General features: G+C 42.9%; 1 protein-coding gene across 1 annotated transcript in view; it reads right to left on the bottom strand.

Moving 5' to 3' along the window:
* LOC126195315 (sodium-dependent noradrenaline transporter-like) overlaps positions 1-14906 on the bottom strand; it is a 453210-nt gene that overhangs the window by 25056 nt on the left and 413248 nt on the right. The window contains exons 10-11 of the mRNA XM_049933875.1: positions 9181-9280; positions 8962-9062 (exon numbers count right to left, since the gene is read on the bottom strand). Coding sequence (XP_049789832.1) covers positions 8962-9062; positions 9181-9280 — 201 coding nt within the window. The remainder of the gene's footprint in view (positions 1-8961; positions 9063-9180; positions 9281-14906) is intronic.

The raw sequence follows: 14906 nt of genomic DNA, 5'->3' as shown, positions 1-14906 counted from the left end.
ATTCAGGTCTGTGGGCTTGCGTTGCAACCTGCGTAAGTCAACCTTCTTCCAACCGTCCATTGAGTATGTGGGCTACACCATATCTCGGCATGGCATCCGGCCACTAGGAAGTTTGGTCCAAGGTATCGTCAACCTTCCTCGGCCCACTTCGCTGAAAGAGTTACAAGCTTTTTTAGGCAAGATAGCCTATTACCACCGGTTCATTCTCAGGGCTTCCACTATAGCCCACCCCCTGTACTGCCTTCTGCACAAGGGTGTTCCTTTTGATTGGTCGCCTGCATGCGAGCGAGCGTTCACCTCGTTGAAGGGCCTCCTCACTTCAGCCCCTTGTTTGGCTACTTTTGATCCCCGTAAGCCGTTGGTCCTGGCTACAGATGCTTCGCAGTATGGGGTGGGGGCGGTCCTGGCCCATCGCAACGCAGACGGTTCCGAGCAACCACTGGCGTTTGCGTCTAAAACGCTTAGTCCCGTGCAGGCCCATTACTCCCAGGTGGAAAAAGAGGCTTTGGCCATTGTCTACGCTGTTACCAAGTTTCACCCTTTCTTGTACGGCACGAAGTTTCAGTTAATCACTGACCATAAGCCGTTAATATCATTATTTGGCCCCAGCTCTCAGATTCTGGATAGGGCGGCCCACAGACTACAGCGCTGGGCCTTGTTCCTCTCTAAGTACCATTATGACATTCATTTTCGCCCTACAGGACAGCATGCCAACGCCGACGCTCTTTCCCGTCTTCCGGTGGGCCCGGATCCTACGTTCGATCGAGAGGAGATTATGTGTTTTCATTTGGATGTGGCATCCCGCCAAGCAGTTGATGGCTTTCCGATCACTAGTTCTCGAGTCGCCAGGGAAACTGCGGCTGACCCGGTTCTCCGGCAAGTAGTTCGCCTCATTCAGCAGGGGTGGTCCTCCCGCCCTCCAGGCCGGGCCTCGGACCCTCTTCGTAATTATTTTCTTCTAAGAGACCGCCTCTCGGTCTTGGAAGGAGTTCTCCTTCTGGCTATCGATGATACAGCTCCTCGCGTGGTTGTTCCTGCAGGTTTACGAAGGGAGGTCCTCACGTTATTACATGCGGGGCACTGGGGTGTTTCCCGTACTAAAACCTTGGCTCGCAGACATGTGTACTGGCCCGGTATTGACAGAGAAATTGAGCACTTGGTGGCCGCCTGTTCCCAGTGTGCGAGCGAACAAGCATCTCCCAGGGCAGCGTTCTCTTCATGGCCGCCGGCAACACAAGCATGGGAACGTGTTCACATCGATTTTGCGGGCCCGTTTCTCAATGGCTTTTGGCTCATTGTCATTGATGCTTATTCCCGATTCCCGTATGTGGTTCGCTGCTCCTCAACCACTTCAGAAGTTGCAATCCAGGCACTAGCAAAAATCTTTTCTGTGGAAGGTCTGCCAATCACCCTGGTCTCAGACAATGGACCGCAGTTTATTTCGCAGACCTTCCAGGATTTTTGTAGGCGCTTCGGTATTCGGCACGTTTGCTCTCCCCCCTTCCATCCACAATCGAATGGGGAAGCCGAGCGCATGGTGCGCACATTTAAGACCCAGATGAAAAAGTATGTGCACGAATTTCCTGCAGAGGAAGCCTTGACGTTTTTCTTGACGGCATACCGGACCACACCAATGGGCGACCGCAGCCCCGCAGAGCTCCTCCATGGGCGTCAACCAAGGACTCTGCTGCACCTCCTCCGTCCTGGTCCTCGCCAGTCTTCACAAAACGAAGTACCTGGTTTTCCACTGGGTAGGTCGGTCTGGGCCCGTGGGTTTGGTCGCAATCCACGTTGGATACCGGCGGTGGTCCTGCGCCGAAATGGCCGCCGGCTCTATACCTTGCAGGCGGGGGATCGGGTGGTACGTCGTCACCAAAATCAGCTACGTCCACGTTCGGGCACCCACCCTCCGACCTCTCGGACACCGGCTTCCCCATTGCCGGCACCTGTATTGGTTTCACAGGGGACGTTACCTCCTCTCCCCGCTGTGACTCTGCCGCACTGCGATGATTCTCAGCCTTGGCAGCCTCCAGTAGCTCCAGCACCGGCATCGCCATCATTCGAGATGCCCCAGCGAGAGCCGGCCCCCCTAGCAGGTTCGGTTTCTCAGGGGGCTAGTTCACCTGTGGTGGTCCCTTCCCCTTCATCCCCACCACTGGGTCTTGCCCCTCCCGAGGTGGAACGGGATCCGGAGTTCGACAGCTTGTCACCCGTTCTGTCCCGAGCTCCGGTTGTGGGACGACGGGGGCCTCTTCGTGTGGGTCACTTCCAGCCATAATCGAAGGTTCCAGCTCGAGGGTTGGCAGATCCCCTCGACTCCGGCCATCCAATGGATGTGGAGGTCATCGCTCCTGCCCGACGCTCCACCTTCCGACGCAGTGGATCACAGTGGCTTCACCCCCCGAAGGAGGAGGAGTGTAGTAGCCACCAGAAAGATCGCGGGAGGCGCACATTGGCACGGCGCATCACGGGCGGTAGTTGCCGCAAGTAGAGTCCCGTCCACCAGAGGGCACGCGAGAATTCGGACGCGACCTCTGCCGGCGTAACAACAAGAACAACAACAACAACAACTCCAGCAGCACGGGCCGTGCCCAGTCAGTCTACATCGGGCATGCCTAGGACACAGTCCTGGTCTACGCTAAGTGAAGTGCGACGTAAACGTGAACAGTGTTACTACACAGTCCATGTCCGAGTTTCAGACGTGGAACCCGTATTGGTTAGATGAACAACAATGCATCCGCTTAGCTATGAAATAAGTGTAATAGGCCTTGTGCTAAAACAATGACTGACAAATATGTACTGTATTATGTGGCAAGAACTGTGCGCTACTCTTGTAGCAGTCGGTTGATGTTTGCTTGCAACCTATCAATGAAACTTGTTGTTGTTCTGGTCTTCAGTCCAGAGACTGGTCTGATGCAGCTCTCCTTGCTACTCTATCCTGTGCAAGCTGCAACCTACATCCTTCTGAATCTGCTTAGTGTATTCATCTCTTGGTCTTCCTCTATGATTTTTACCCTCCACACCACCCTCCAGGACTAAATTGGTGATCCCTTGATGCCTCAGAACATGTCCTACCAACCGATCCCTTCTTCTAGTCAAGTTGTGCCACAAATTTCTCTTCTCTCCAATTCTACTCAATTCCTCCTCATTAGTTATGTGATCTACCCATCTAATCTTCAGCATTCTTCTGTAGCACCACATTTCAAAAGCTTCTATTCTCTTCTTGTCTAAACTATTTATCGTCCACGTTTCACTTCCATACATGGCTACACTCCATACAAATACTTTCAGAAACGACTTCCTGACACTTGAATCTATACTCAATGTTAACAAACTTCTCTTCTTCAGAAACGCTTTCCTTGCCACTGCCAGTATATCCTCTCTACTTCAACCATCATCAGTTATTTTGGTCCCTAAATAGCAAAACTACTTTAAGTGTCTCATTTCCTAATCTAATTCCCTCAGCATCCCCTGATTTAATTCGACTACATTCTATTATCCTCATTTTGCTTTTGTTAATGTTTATCTTATATCCTCCTTTCAAGACACTGTCCATTCTGTTCAACTGCTCTCCCAGGTCCTTTGCTGTCTCTGACAGAAGTACAATATCATCGGTGAACCTCGAAGTTTTTATTTCTTCTCCATGAATTTTAATACCTACTCCGAACTTTTCTTTTGTTTCCTTTACTGCTTGCTCAATATACAGATTGAATAGCATCGGGGAGAGGCTACAATCCTGTCTCACTCCCTTCCCAACCACTGCTTCCCTTTCATGTCCCTCGACTCTTTTAACTGCCATCTGGTTTCTGTACAAATTGTAAATAGCCTTTTGTTCCATGTATTTTACCCCTGCCAACTTCAGAATTTGAAAGAGAGTATTCCAGTCAACATTGTCAAAAGCTTTCTCTAAGTCTACAAATGCTAGAAACGTAGGTTTGCCTTTCCTTAATCTTTCTTCTAAGATAAGTCATAGGGTCAGTATTGCCTCACGTGTTCCAACATTTCTACGGAATCCAAACTGATCTTCCCCGAGGTTGGTTTCTACCAGTTTTTCCATTCGTCTGTAAAGAATTCGCGTTAGTATTTTGCAGCTGTGATTTATTAAACTGATAGTTTGGTAATTTTCACATCTGTCAACACCTGCTTTCTTTGGTATTGGAATTATTATATTCTTCTTGAAGTCTGAGGGAATTTTGCCTGTCTCATACATCTTGCTCACCAGATGGTAGAGTTTTGTCAGGACTGCCCCTCCCAAGGCTGTCAGTAGTTCTAATGGAATGATGTCTACTCCCAGGCCTTGTTTCAATTTAGGACTTTCAGTGCTCTGTCAGTCTCTTCACGCAGTATCATATATCCCATTTCATCTTTATCTACATCCTCTTCCATTTCCATAATTTTGCCCTCAAGTATCTCGCCCTTGTATAGACCCTCTATATACTCCTTCCAACTTTCTGCTTTCCCTTCTTTGCTTAGAACTGGGTTTCCATCTGACCTCTTGATATTCATACAAGTGGTTCTCTTTTCTCCAAAGGTCTCTTTAATTTTCCTGTAGTCAGTATCTATCTTACCCCTAGTGATATATGCCTCTACATCCTTACATTTGTCCTCTAGCCATGCGTGCTTAGCCATTTTGCACTTCCTGTTGATCTCATTTTTGAGACGTTTGTATTCCTTTTTGCCTGCTTCATTTACTGCATTTTTATATTTTCTCCTTTCATCAATTAAATTCAATATATCTCCTGTTACCCAAGGATTTCTACCAGCCCTTGTCTTTTTACCTACTTGATCCTCTGCTGCCTTCACTATTTCATCTCTCAAAGCTACCCATTCTTCTTCTACTGTATTTCTTTCCCCCATTCTTGTCAATTGTTCCCTAATGCTCTGCCTGAAACTCTCTACAACCTCTGGTTCTGTCAGTTTATCCAGGTCCCATCTCCTTAAATTCCCATCTTTTTGCAGTTTCTTCAGTTTTAATCTACAGTTCATAACCAATAGATTGTGGTCAGAGTCCACATCTGCCCCTTGAAATGTCTTACAATTTAAAACCTGGTTTCTAAATCTCTGTCTTACCATTATATAGCCTATCTGAAACCTTCCAGTATCTCCAGGCCTCTTCCATGCATACAATCTATTTTCATGGTTCTTGACTTACTGAAAGTTAAACTATAGTGCACTGGTCATATAACTGTGTACTACTGGGGGGGTTGCGAACAGTGAAAGTAAAAAACTTACATCATTTAAAGTAGTCAATGTTGAACTTCCAGTCCCATTTTCAGCCAGTGTAGCAATGCAATATATTGACACCAAGGACAATCAATAAATAAATAAAGCAGGCAAACATCACAAGCGTCATAATGTTTAATAGGCAGCCATCTATCCAGATCACCACACAGGAATTCCAAACTGCATCAGGATCCACTGCAACTACTATGACAGTTAGACAGGAGGTGAGAAAACTTGGATTTCATGGTCGAGCGGCTGCTCATAAGCCACACAACATGCTGGTAAATGCCAAACAATGCCTTTCTTGGTGTAAGGAGCATAAAGATTGGATGATTGAACTGTGCAAAAACATTGTGTGGAGTGACGAATCACGGTACACAATGTGGTGATCTGATGGCAGTGTATGGGTATGGCGAATGCCCAGTGAACGTCATCTGCCAGCATGTGTAGTGCTAACAGTAAAATGCGGAGGTGGTGGTGTTATGGTGTTGTCATGCTTCTCATGGAGGCGGCTTGGACCCCTTGTTGTTTTGCATGGCACTATCATGGCACAGGCCTACATTGATGTTTTATGCACCTCCTTGCTTCCCACTGTTGAAGAGCAATTTGGGAATGGCGATTGCATCTTTCAACACAATCAAGCACCTGTTCATAATGCATGGCCTGTGGTGGAGTGGTTACACAATAATAACATCCCTGTAATGGAGTGGCCTGCACAGAGTCCAGACCTGAATCATATAGAACACCTTTGGGATGTTTTGGAATGCTAACTTTGTGCCAGGCCTCACCTATGGACATCGATACCTCTCCTCAGTGCAGCACTCCATGAAGAATGGGTTGCCATTACCCAAGAAACCTTCCAGCACCTGATTGACCATATGCCTGTGAGAGTGGAAGCTGTCATCAGTGTGGCCCAACACCATACTGAATTCCAGCATTACGATGGAGGGCGCCACAAACTTGTAAGTCATTTTCAGTCAGGTGTCGGGATGCTTTTGATCACATAGTGTAGGAAGGTGGCATGCTGGGTTGAGGAGACCACATGAAGTGGATGGGAGAGAAGGTGTTGAGGTTGTGAAGGAACCACCCTGGACTGGAACAACTGAACCACATCCTTCACCAGGGATTTGATTACCTATCTTCATATCCTGAAATGAGTCACATCCTACCCGAGATACTTCCAACCCTTCTTAAAGTGATGTTCCGTTGCCCACCCAACCTCCACAACATTATAGTCCATCCCTATGCCACTCCAGATCCCAACCCCTTGCCACACAGCTCATATCCCTGTGGAAGACCTAGATGCAAAACCTGCCCAATACAACCACCCAGCACTTCCTACTCCAGTCCTGTCACAGGTTTATTCCACCCCACCAGGGGCCAGGCTACCTGTGAAAGCAGCCATGTCATTTACCAGCTCTGATGCAATCATTGCACATCTTTTTATATTGGTAAGAGTACCAAGCAGCTGTCCACCAGCACAAACAGCCTTCGCCAAACTGTGGCCAAGAGCAAAGTAGGCCACCCTGCAGCATAACATGCAGCTGAACATAACACACTTTACTACCTGAGCCATCTGGATCCTTCCCTCCAACACCAGCTTCTCTGAACTGAGCAGATGGCAATTATCCTTAAAACACATTCTCCTCTCCTGTATTTATCCCGGCCTCAACCTACAGTAACATGCTGTCCCCAAACCCTCCACCCAACAGTTTCCACACCGTCTGCCATATCATTCCTCCCCATTCTCATGTCCTACCCTGTTTATTTGCGCCCGTCTTTTCCTGCTCCTCTCCTTTTTTGTTGCTTTTTTTCCCCACCTCCCTGCCCCACAACCTCCTGATGCTGCGCCTGTTGGCAATCTAGTCCCTGCACACTACACCAGACAGCATTTGCCTCTCTCACCATCCATACACTATTATTGGTTCCCCTTCCCCTTCTCCACACCCACCTGATGGCTGCTTACATCTCATGTGATAGTTGCATTCTGGCCCGAGATGCTGGAGTTGGTGGTTGTATATGCGTGAAGTGTGCTTGCTTGTGTGTATGAATGATGTGTGTCTCTCTTTTAATGATGAAGGCTGCGGCCAAAAGCTTTAAGTAAGTGTCCTTTAATTGTGCTTGTCTGCAACTTGACATGATTTCTTTATGGTAAGTAGCAATCTGTCTTTTCTTTCATGATGATATCATATTCTCAGAATGGCCAAAGTGGCCAGAGATAGTGGTCATGTATGTATGAAGTGTGTTTGCTGGCATAACTGTTTGTTTGTGTGTGTGTGTTCTGTTTTCTGAAGAAGGCTTTGGTTGAAAACTAAATGTCTACAGTCTTTTCATTGTGCCTGTCTGCAACTCAATGCCATCTTTATGTTGAGTGGCAACCTATCCTTTTCATAATATTATTGATATTCTGTCCTGGACTTTCCATTATGATTTTTTATTATTGTGTTATATTTCTCATAAAGTTTTCATGTCTGGAAGCAACCATGAATTACAAGAAAATTACAAAAGGTTCAAATTTATTATGTACTAATGTGTCTTGAAGACACTAATACAAGACGGTGGTAAAAAAATACCAAACAAAATTCACAATGTGTGCAGATTGATAAAAAGTTCAGGAAGGAAGAGGGTAGAAGCTTTCAAAAAGTTGTGCTACAGAAGAACACTGATGATGATGCAAGCAGATCAAATAACTCATGAAGATATACTGACATAAATTGAGGAGGAAAGAAATTCATGACACAACTTGACTAAAAGATGGGATCGGGTAAGACACATCCTGAAGCATCATGGAACCATCAATTTGGTAATGGAGGGAAATGTGACAGATAAAAATTGTAGAGGGAGACCAAAGCTTGACTACAGTAAGCAAAAGTGAAATGGATTTAGGATGCAGTAATTATGCAGTTTGTTCTAACATATCACTTTGAAAGTATTTTTTATTCATTAAATAGTTTAAAATTGCAAACTCTTTGGGAATATTGTTATTGTTTGTTCATATAAACAGGTGTGGACAGTAGCTGCATGACTTTAAGGTGGAAAGACAATGGCAGTTTACTATGCATTGTGGCACCTGCTGGCTTGGCAGTAATTCTATGTTGTGGCGCCCTGGCTTGGAGAAGTGGTGTGCACTATCTGGTGAAGAGTACACCATGACAATGAAAGTGACATTACAGAAAACAAGAAAGGATTGTGTTACCTGTCAAACTGGAGAGAACTGTCATTGATTGCCATCAGATAATATAATGCCATGTTGAATAAGCAATTCTAACTATTTATGTAGTGTTCCTGCAAAGCTATTTATTGTAATGGAAGACATAATATAAATGTTGTGAGAAGGATTACTTGCTATTATTTAGTAGAAAGTTGCAACATATCAAAGTTTACAGATTCCAGCATGAGAACAAATGGAGCAGAAAACAGTCTAAACTAAGCCAAGCTACATGGTTTTATCTCTGTGTGTAAACAAGAAGCAGAAGTTCAGAGTTGAAGGATATGAATATTCTCTATCAGCATAAACTTATACATTCATAAATACTAACAGGAACACCACAAGAGATGATGAGGCTTGCATAAGGTAGACTAGTGTGGAGATCTGCATCAGACCAATCATCAAACTGAAGCAGCTAATAATCTAATTTTCCCTTGCCCCCCTCCCCCTTCACATAATGCATAATTTGTACAATATATTTTCTCACACATACTATCATTAGCTAAAATATCTTCTTAGACTAAACATACCACAATAAAGGAGGGACTTATGAATTTCCAACATATCCTCCAGTAAATGCCTGGTTTTGAGCCAAGCATTGCTTCAACATCCCTAGAGAATCGCTCCAATCCTGAAAAATTGAAGAATACAATTATTAGACAATTATACCTCAACATTTATATGTATCTTTCCTAAATATTGAATTTTAAGGTTTGTGAGAATGTTAAAAATTCTTTGTCCATACTTACCATAGAACCAAGAAACAGCAATTGCTTCAAACAGTGCAGAACAGAGAAGTGAAATGCCTGCTGAATATGTATCAAACAGGTGAAACATGTATATTCCTCCCTGTAATAAAAAATGGAAGTCAATTAACAATATTATGTAAACAAAAAATAAGTTTACTGATCCATGAAGAGAATGTAAATTACACTTAACAGAGATTAAACTCGCTTCCTTCACATAACTTCTTCCTTATAAAACCATGTAACAAGAAGAAAAGAAAAAATAAATGTCACTAACACTGCAATATACTGGAAAATTACTTCATGGGGAATCCCCAGGTTCTAAAAGCGTGAGATGTATTGTCTTTGAGTGTCAAAGAAAGTTGCTGCTTTTTACTGATTTTGTTTGAGTTTTGGGAGCTGATGAGTGGATACCAATCTTGTTTGCCCAAATACAGATTTAATCCTTTCATTCAAACTTGGATGTTCAAGTTTATGTATTAAGGTATATACATGAAATATAACATTAATAAGAGATTGAATAAATCTGAACTCATTAGAGAGTAAGGTGAGTAGAAGAAGTAATGGTAATGTGGAAGGGCAAACAATAAATCTCAGTTCATACCAGTGTGGAGCTAAACTGTGGACAAACAGAGGAAGAGCTTGGTTTTATTTTCAAGCTAACATAACTCTGGCATGCAAAGTTAGTGGATCACTGTGTAGTCTTTCATTGGCATTGATTCAGGAGCCTGTGTCATTTTATCTCTTGTCTCTTTAGTTCTGTGCACATTCTCAGCAGCTTTATTTAAATATATCAAATTTGGTCTTTGTCTGCAATGCTTTCCATTCCTGTGGCTCTGATTTTCAACGAATACTTCTACTATTCTAAATGTTCTTTCCCTTATTTTGTCCATCTTTTTAATTAGGAAGATGCTTGTGTTACTTGACATTTTAAATTTTTCTGATTGCTCAAAGCCTGTATTTTGCTTTTACTTATGTTTTGTATTCAGCTGTAGATCTACTGTCACTATTAGGACCATCCCACACATGATTTGTTTCTACAACCAATACAAGATTAAAGTAAAGTTTGGAAGGTAGGAGATGAGGTACTGTCAGAAGTAAAGCTGTGAGTTGTGCTTGGGTAGCTCAGATAGTAGAGCACTTGCTCGCGAAAGGCAAAGGTCCCGAGTTTGAGTCTCGGTCCGGCACACAGTTTTAATATGCCAGGAAGTTTCATATCAGTGCATACTCTGCTGCAGAGTGAAAATCTCATACTGAATACAAGATTATCTAAAATATTTAATGCAAACAGTACTGCACCACTTCCACATATTTAAAAAATTGCATCATGGAACCTCCACCAACTGCTGTAACGTATTCACAGACAACCCATTTTGTCAAGTGACGATCTTTAAGTCATTTTATATTTGAATAAACGAAACAAGATTAATGAGCCAATTAGTAGATAATAAGCAATTGAATTGTGGTAAAACACCAAAACTGCATAACATGCTTATTCCACAATAAGTCCAGATTAAATAAATATTCTTTGTTGCCGTAAGACACTTGCTCCACCAGTTTTGTTACTGCCACTTTCCGACATGGTGGAGATGTCAGAGGAACAATTCATTAGAAGAGAGGATCACAATTGTCTTTTCAGCACTAACTTGCTGACAAATGTTGTTAAAAATTGCTATGCATCAACACTCCTCTGTGCCATGGGACTGATTTATATATTGGGTATCAGGTAGCTGAACATATATGGGAAACAATTTTAGTAGACACAAATTTGAATAAAAAACTAAGACAAAGATCGGAACAAACCACAAAGACAGAGCCAAGGTGCACTATGGCACTGAATTCAGCTCAAAACTGAGGAAATTTCTCGTAATAGAGATCAAATATACACTGAATTTAGGTCCATTCTTCTACAAGATTATTTAAAAGTACAAGAATTTATCAGTTGTAGAGATAGACGTATAACTAAGTTCTGTATGGCTACAGAAAAGGTTTGCTTACACTGTGAGGAGAAGTAATGTATGAAAGACTGCAAGAAGGATGCAGCCCCAGCAGTTTGTATTGCTTGCAAAATAAGACACAAGGAATCTGGTAATCCTAAAAAGAAATGTGATAGCTGTTAAACACAGGAATTTTATGAATGGATTCTGACTGATTCAGGTTACTAGAAGAAACCTATCTCAGAATGTGAAAGAACTTCTTCACCTTCTGTGCAGCCTATTCGCAAGGAAAAATGCTGCATTTGACCTGGATAGGGGTGAAGAGATGTTATTCAGGCTCACAGATGTTTAACATAAACCTCAACTAATTCTGAAGGGGAAAGTAAATCCGTATCAATGAAAAGGGTTGTTGTTGTTGTGGTCTTCAGTCCTGAGACTGGTTTGATGCAGCTCTCCATGCTACCCTATCCTGTGCAAGTTCTTCATCTCCCAGTACCTACTGCAGCCAACATCCTTCTGAATCTGCTTAGTGTATTCATCTCTTGGTCTCCCTCTACGATTTTTACCCTCCACACTGCCCTCCAATACTAAATTGGTGATCCCTCAATGTCTCAGAACATGTCCTAGCAACCAATCCCTTCTTCTAGTCAAGTTGTGCCACATCCTCCTCTTCTCCCCAATTGTATTCAATACCTCCTCATTAGTTTTGTGATCTACCCATCTAATACTTTCAGAAACGACTTCCTGACACTTAAATCTATACACGATGTTAAACACCAAGAGAAGTGATATGGTTATGAGTAAACTACTCATACTAGTAGAAGAGAATCACATTGAGCAGAAACTATATATTAGAAATGCCAAGCTTCTAAATCAATTAAATACAGTGTAGTGGGGTAATGGGTGTGAGCGAGTGGTTCGCTAGCGGAGACTAGGAGTTGGTACAGAACTTGTAGGCAGCCAGTGGTGACAAACAATTTATTTCTGGGATGGACGGATATTGATACAATGTCCACAGAAGCGGGCGGTGGTAGAGGTCGACAACACAGGGGGGACAACACAGGGGGGACAACTCAGGGCGGATGGCTGGTGTGCCAGGGTCAGTGGTTTCGTCGATGTCACATGGTGGAAACTTTTCTAACTGAGCATCACTAGGCCCTGTGCAGTGTCAGGAGCACACTTATGTTCTCGTAACTGTGGTCAGAATGGGCCAGAGTGCAGTCCCAGCACTGGATAGCTGTGGCCCAGGATTGAACCCAGGACTGGTGAGTCAGAGGCAGTGGCAGATGCTGATAGACCGTAGTGGTTCGGAACTGAGAGGATGTAAACTTGACCTCCAGCCCATCCAGGCTGTGCCTGGACCCAAGCAGGAGGTCCCAATGAGATGACTGATGAATGCTGGTGGGCTCACAGCAGAAGCAACACACAGCAGATGCCGATTCAGAGTCCTGCTCTTTTGACGTGCCCAGCCTGGATGGACAGCCAGTTTTTGTACATCTGCATCTACATTTACATCTCTTCTCTGCAAACCACCATGAGGTGCATGGCGGAGGGTGCATCCCATTGAGCCAGTTATTAGGATTTCTTCCTGTTCCATTCACATATGGAGCATGGGAAGAATGATTGTTTGAATGCCTCTGTGCCAGTAGTAATTATTCTACTTTTATCCCCATGATCCCTATGTGAGTGGTACATAGGGGATTATCGTGTACCCCTAAAGCAATTATTTAAAGTCGCTTCTTGAAGTTTTGTTAATAGACTTATCAGGATAGTTTATGTCTGTCTTCAAGAGTCTGTGGTTTCAGTTCCTTCAATATCTTTGACACTCTCCCACAGATTAAACAAACCTCTGGCCATTTGTGCTGCCCTTCTCTGTATATTTCAATATTCCCTGTTAGTCCTATCTGGTACTGGTCCCACCCTCTTGAGCAATATTCTAGAACTGGTTGCACACGTAATTTGTAAGCAATCTCTTTTGTAGACTGATTGCACTTCCCCAGTATACTACCAATAAACCAAACTCTACCACCTGCTTCAACCACAATGCAGCCTACATGATCATTCTATTTCATATCCCTAAAAGGTGTTACACACAGGTATTTTTATGAGTCGGCTGATTCCAACTGTTACTCATTGACATTATAGTCATAGGATACTACATTTTTCCTTTTTGTGAAGCACAAAATTTTACATTTCTGAACATTTAGAGCAAGTTGGCAATTTCTGCTCTACATTGAAATCTTATCAAGATCTGACTGAATAGTTATGCAGCTTCATGCAGATAGTCCTTCATTATAGACAACTGAATAATCTGCAAAAAGGCAGATTTTACTATTAATATTGTCTGCAAGGTCATTAATATACAGCATGAACAACAAGGGTCACAACACACTTCGGTGTGGTACACCCAAAGTTAATTCTACATCTGAAAATGACTCTCCATCCAACATAACATGCTGTCTCCTCCCTACCAAAAAGTCCTCAGTCCAATCACAAATTTCACTTCATATCCCATATGATCATACTTTTGACAATAAGCGCAGGCATGGTACAGAGTCAAATCCCTTTTGGAAATCAAGAAACACTGCATCTATCTGATTGCTTTGATCCAAAGCTTTCAGTATGTCATGTGAGAAAATTGTGAGTTGGGTATCACATGATCGACATTTTTGAAGTCCATGGTTTTTGGCATTTAGGAGGTCATTCTATCCAAGATACCTTCTTATGTTTAAGCTCAGAATATGTTTAAAGATTCTACAATAAATTGATATCAAGGATATTGGGCAGTAGTTTTGTGGATCACTTCTACTATGCTTTTCGTAGACAAGAGTGACCTGTGCCTTTTTCCAAGACTGGGTACAGTTTCTTTTTTCATGGGATCTATGATAGATTATAGTTAGAAGAGTAGCTAACTCATCTGCCAATTCAATACAGAATCTGACAGGGATTCCGTAGGACCCTGTCAGAGCTTTGTTCAATTTTAACAATTTCAACTGTTTCTCAACACCACTGACACTAATACTTGTTTCATTCATCCTTTCAGTGGTACAAGCATTAAATTGGTACAATTCTCCTTGGTTTTCATTTGTAAATGAACATTTGAAAACAAAGCTAAGCATTTCAGCTTTTGCTTTGCTACCCTCAGTTTCAGTTCCTTTCTCATTCGATAGAGACTGGACACTAACTTTGGTGCCACTAACAGTCTTTATGTATGAGACAATATTCTGTCACAGTAGTTATTGAAGGCATCACACATTGCTCTCTTAACAGCCAAATGCATTTCATTCAACACCTCTCTGTCTATACCCCTGTGCTTTGTTTCACACCTATTATGCAGTAATCTCTGTTTCTTTAGAAGTTCCTTTACAGTGGCTGTAAAACATGAGGGTTCCCTCCCATTATGGACTGTTCTACTGGGTACATATCCACTCAGTGCATGGTCAACTATTCTTTTAAACTTGAGCCAGAGTTCCTCTACATGCTCCTGACCTGTGCTGAAAGTTTCAAGTTCCTCACTGACATATGACACTACTGATTTCTTATCTAGTTCACTGAACATATATATCTTTCTGCTTGTTTTAGTTGTCCTTCATACTTTGCTAATTATTGTTGCCACAACAGCATCATAGTCACTATACCAGTTTCACTGTGGACATCCTCAAAGATGTCAGGTTTATTTGTTGCCATTAGATCCAATATATTTCCAGAATGAAAGGGGTTCCTAACTTTCTGTTCCAAATTACAGAGAAGGCACTTAGTAATGTTTAACAGGATGTCTTATCACATCCACCA

Source organism: Schistocerca nitens, chromosome 7, assembly GCF_023898315.1.
Source record: "Schistocerca nitens isolate TAMUIC-IGC-003100 chromosome 7, iqSchNite1.1, whole genome shotgun sequence".
NCBI classification, from domain to species: Eukaryota; Metazoa; Arthropoda; class Insecta; order Orthoptera; family Acrididae; genus Schistocerca; species Schistocerca nitens.
Note: the sequence above shows the minus strand (reverse complement) of the source record. Positions and strands in the feature narration are given on the sequence as shown.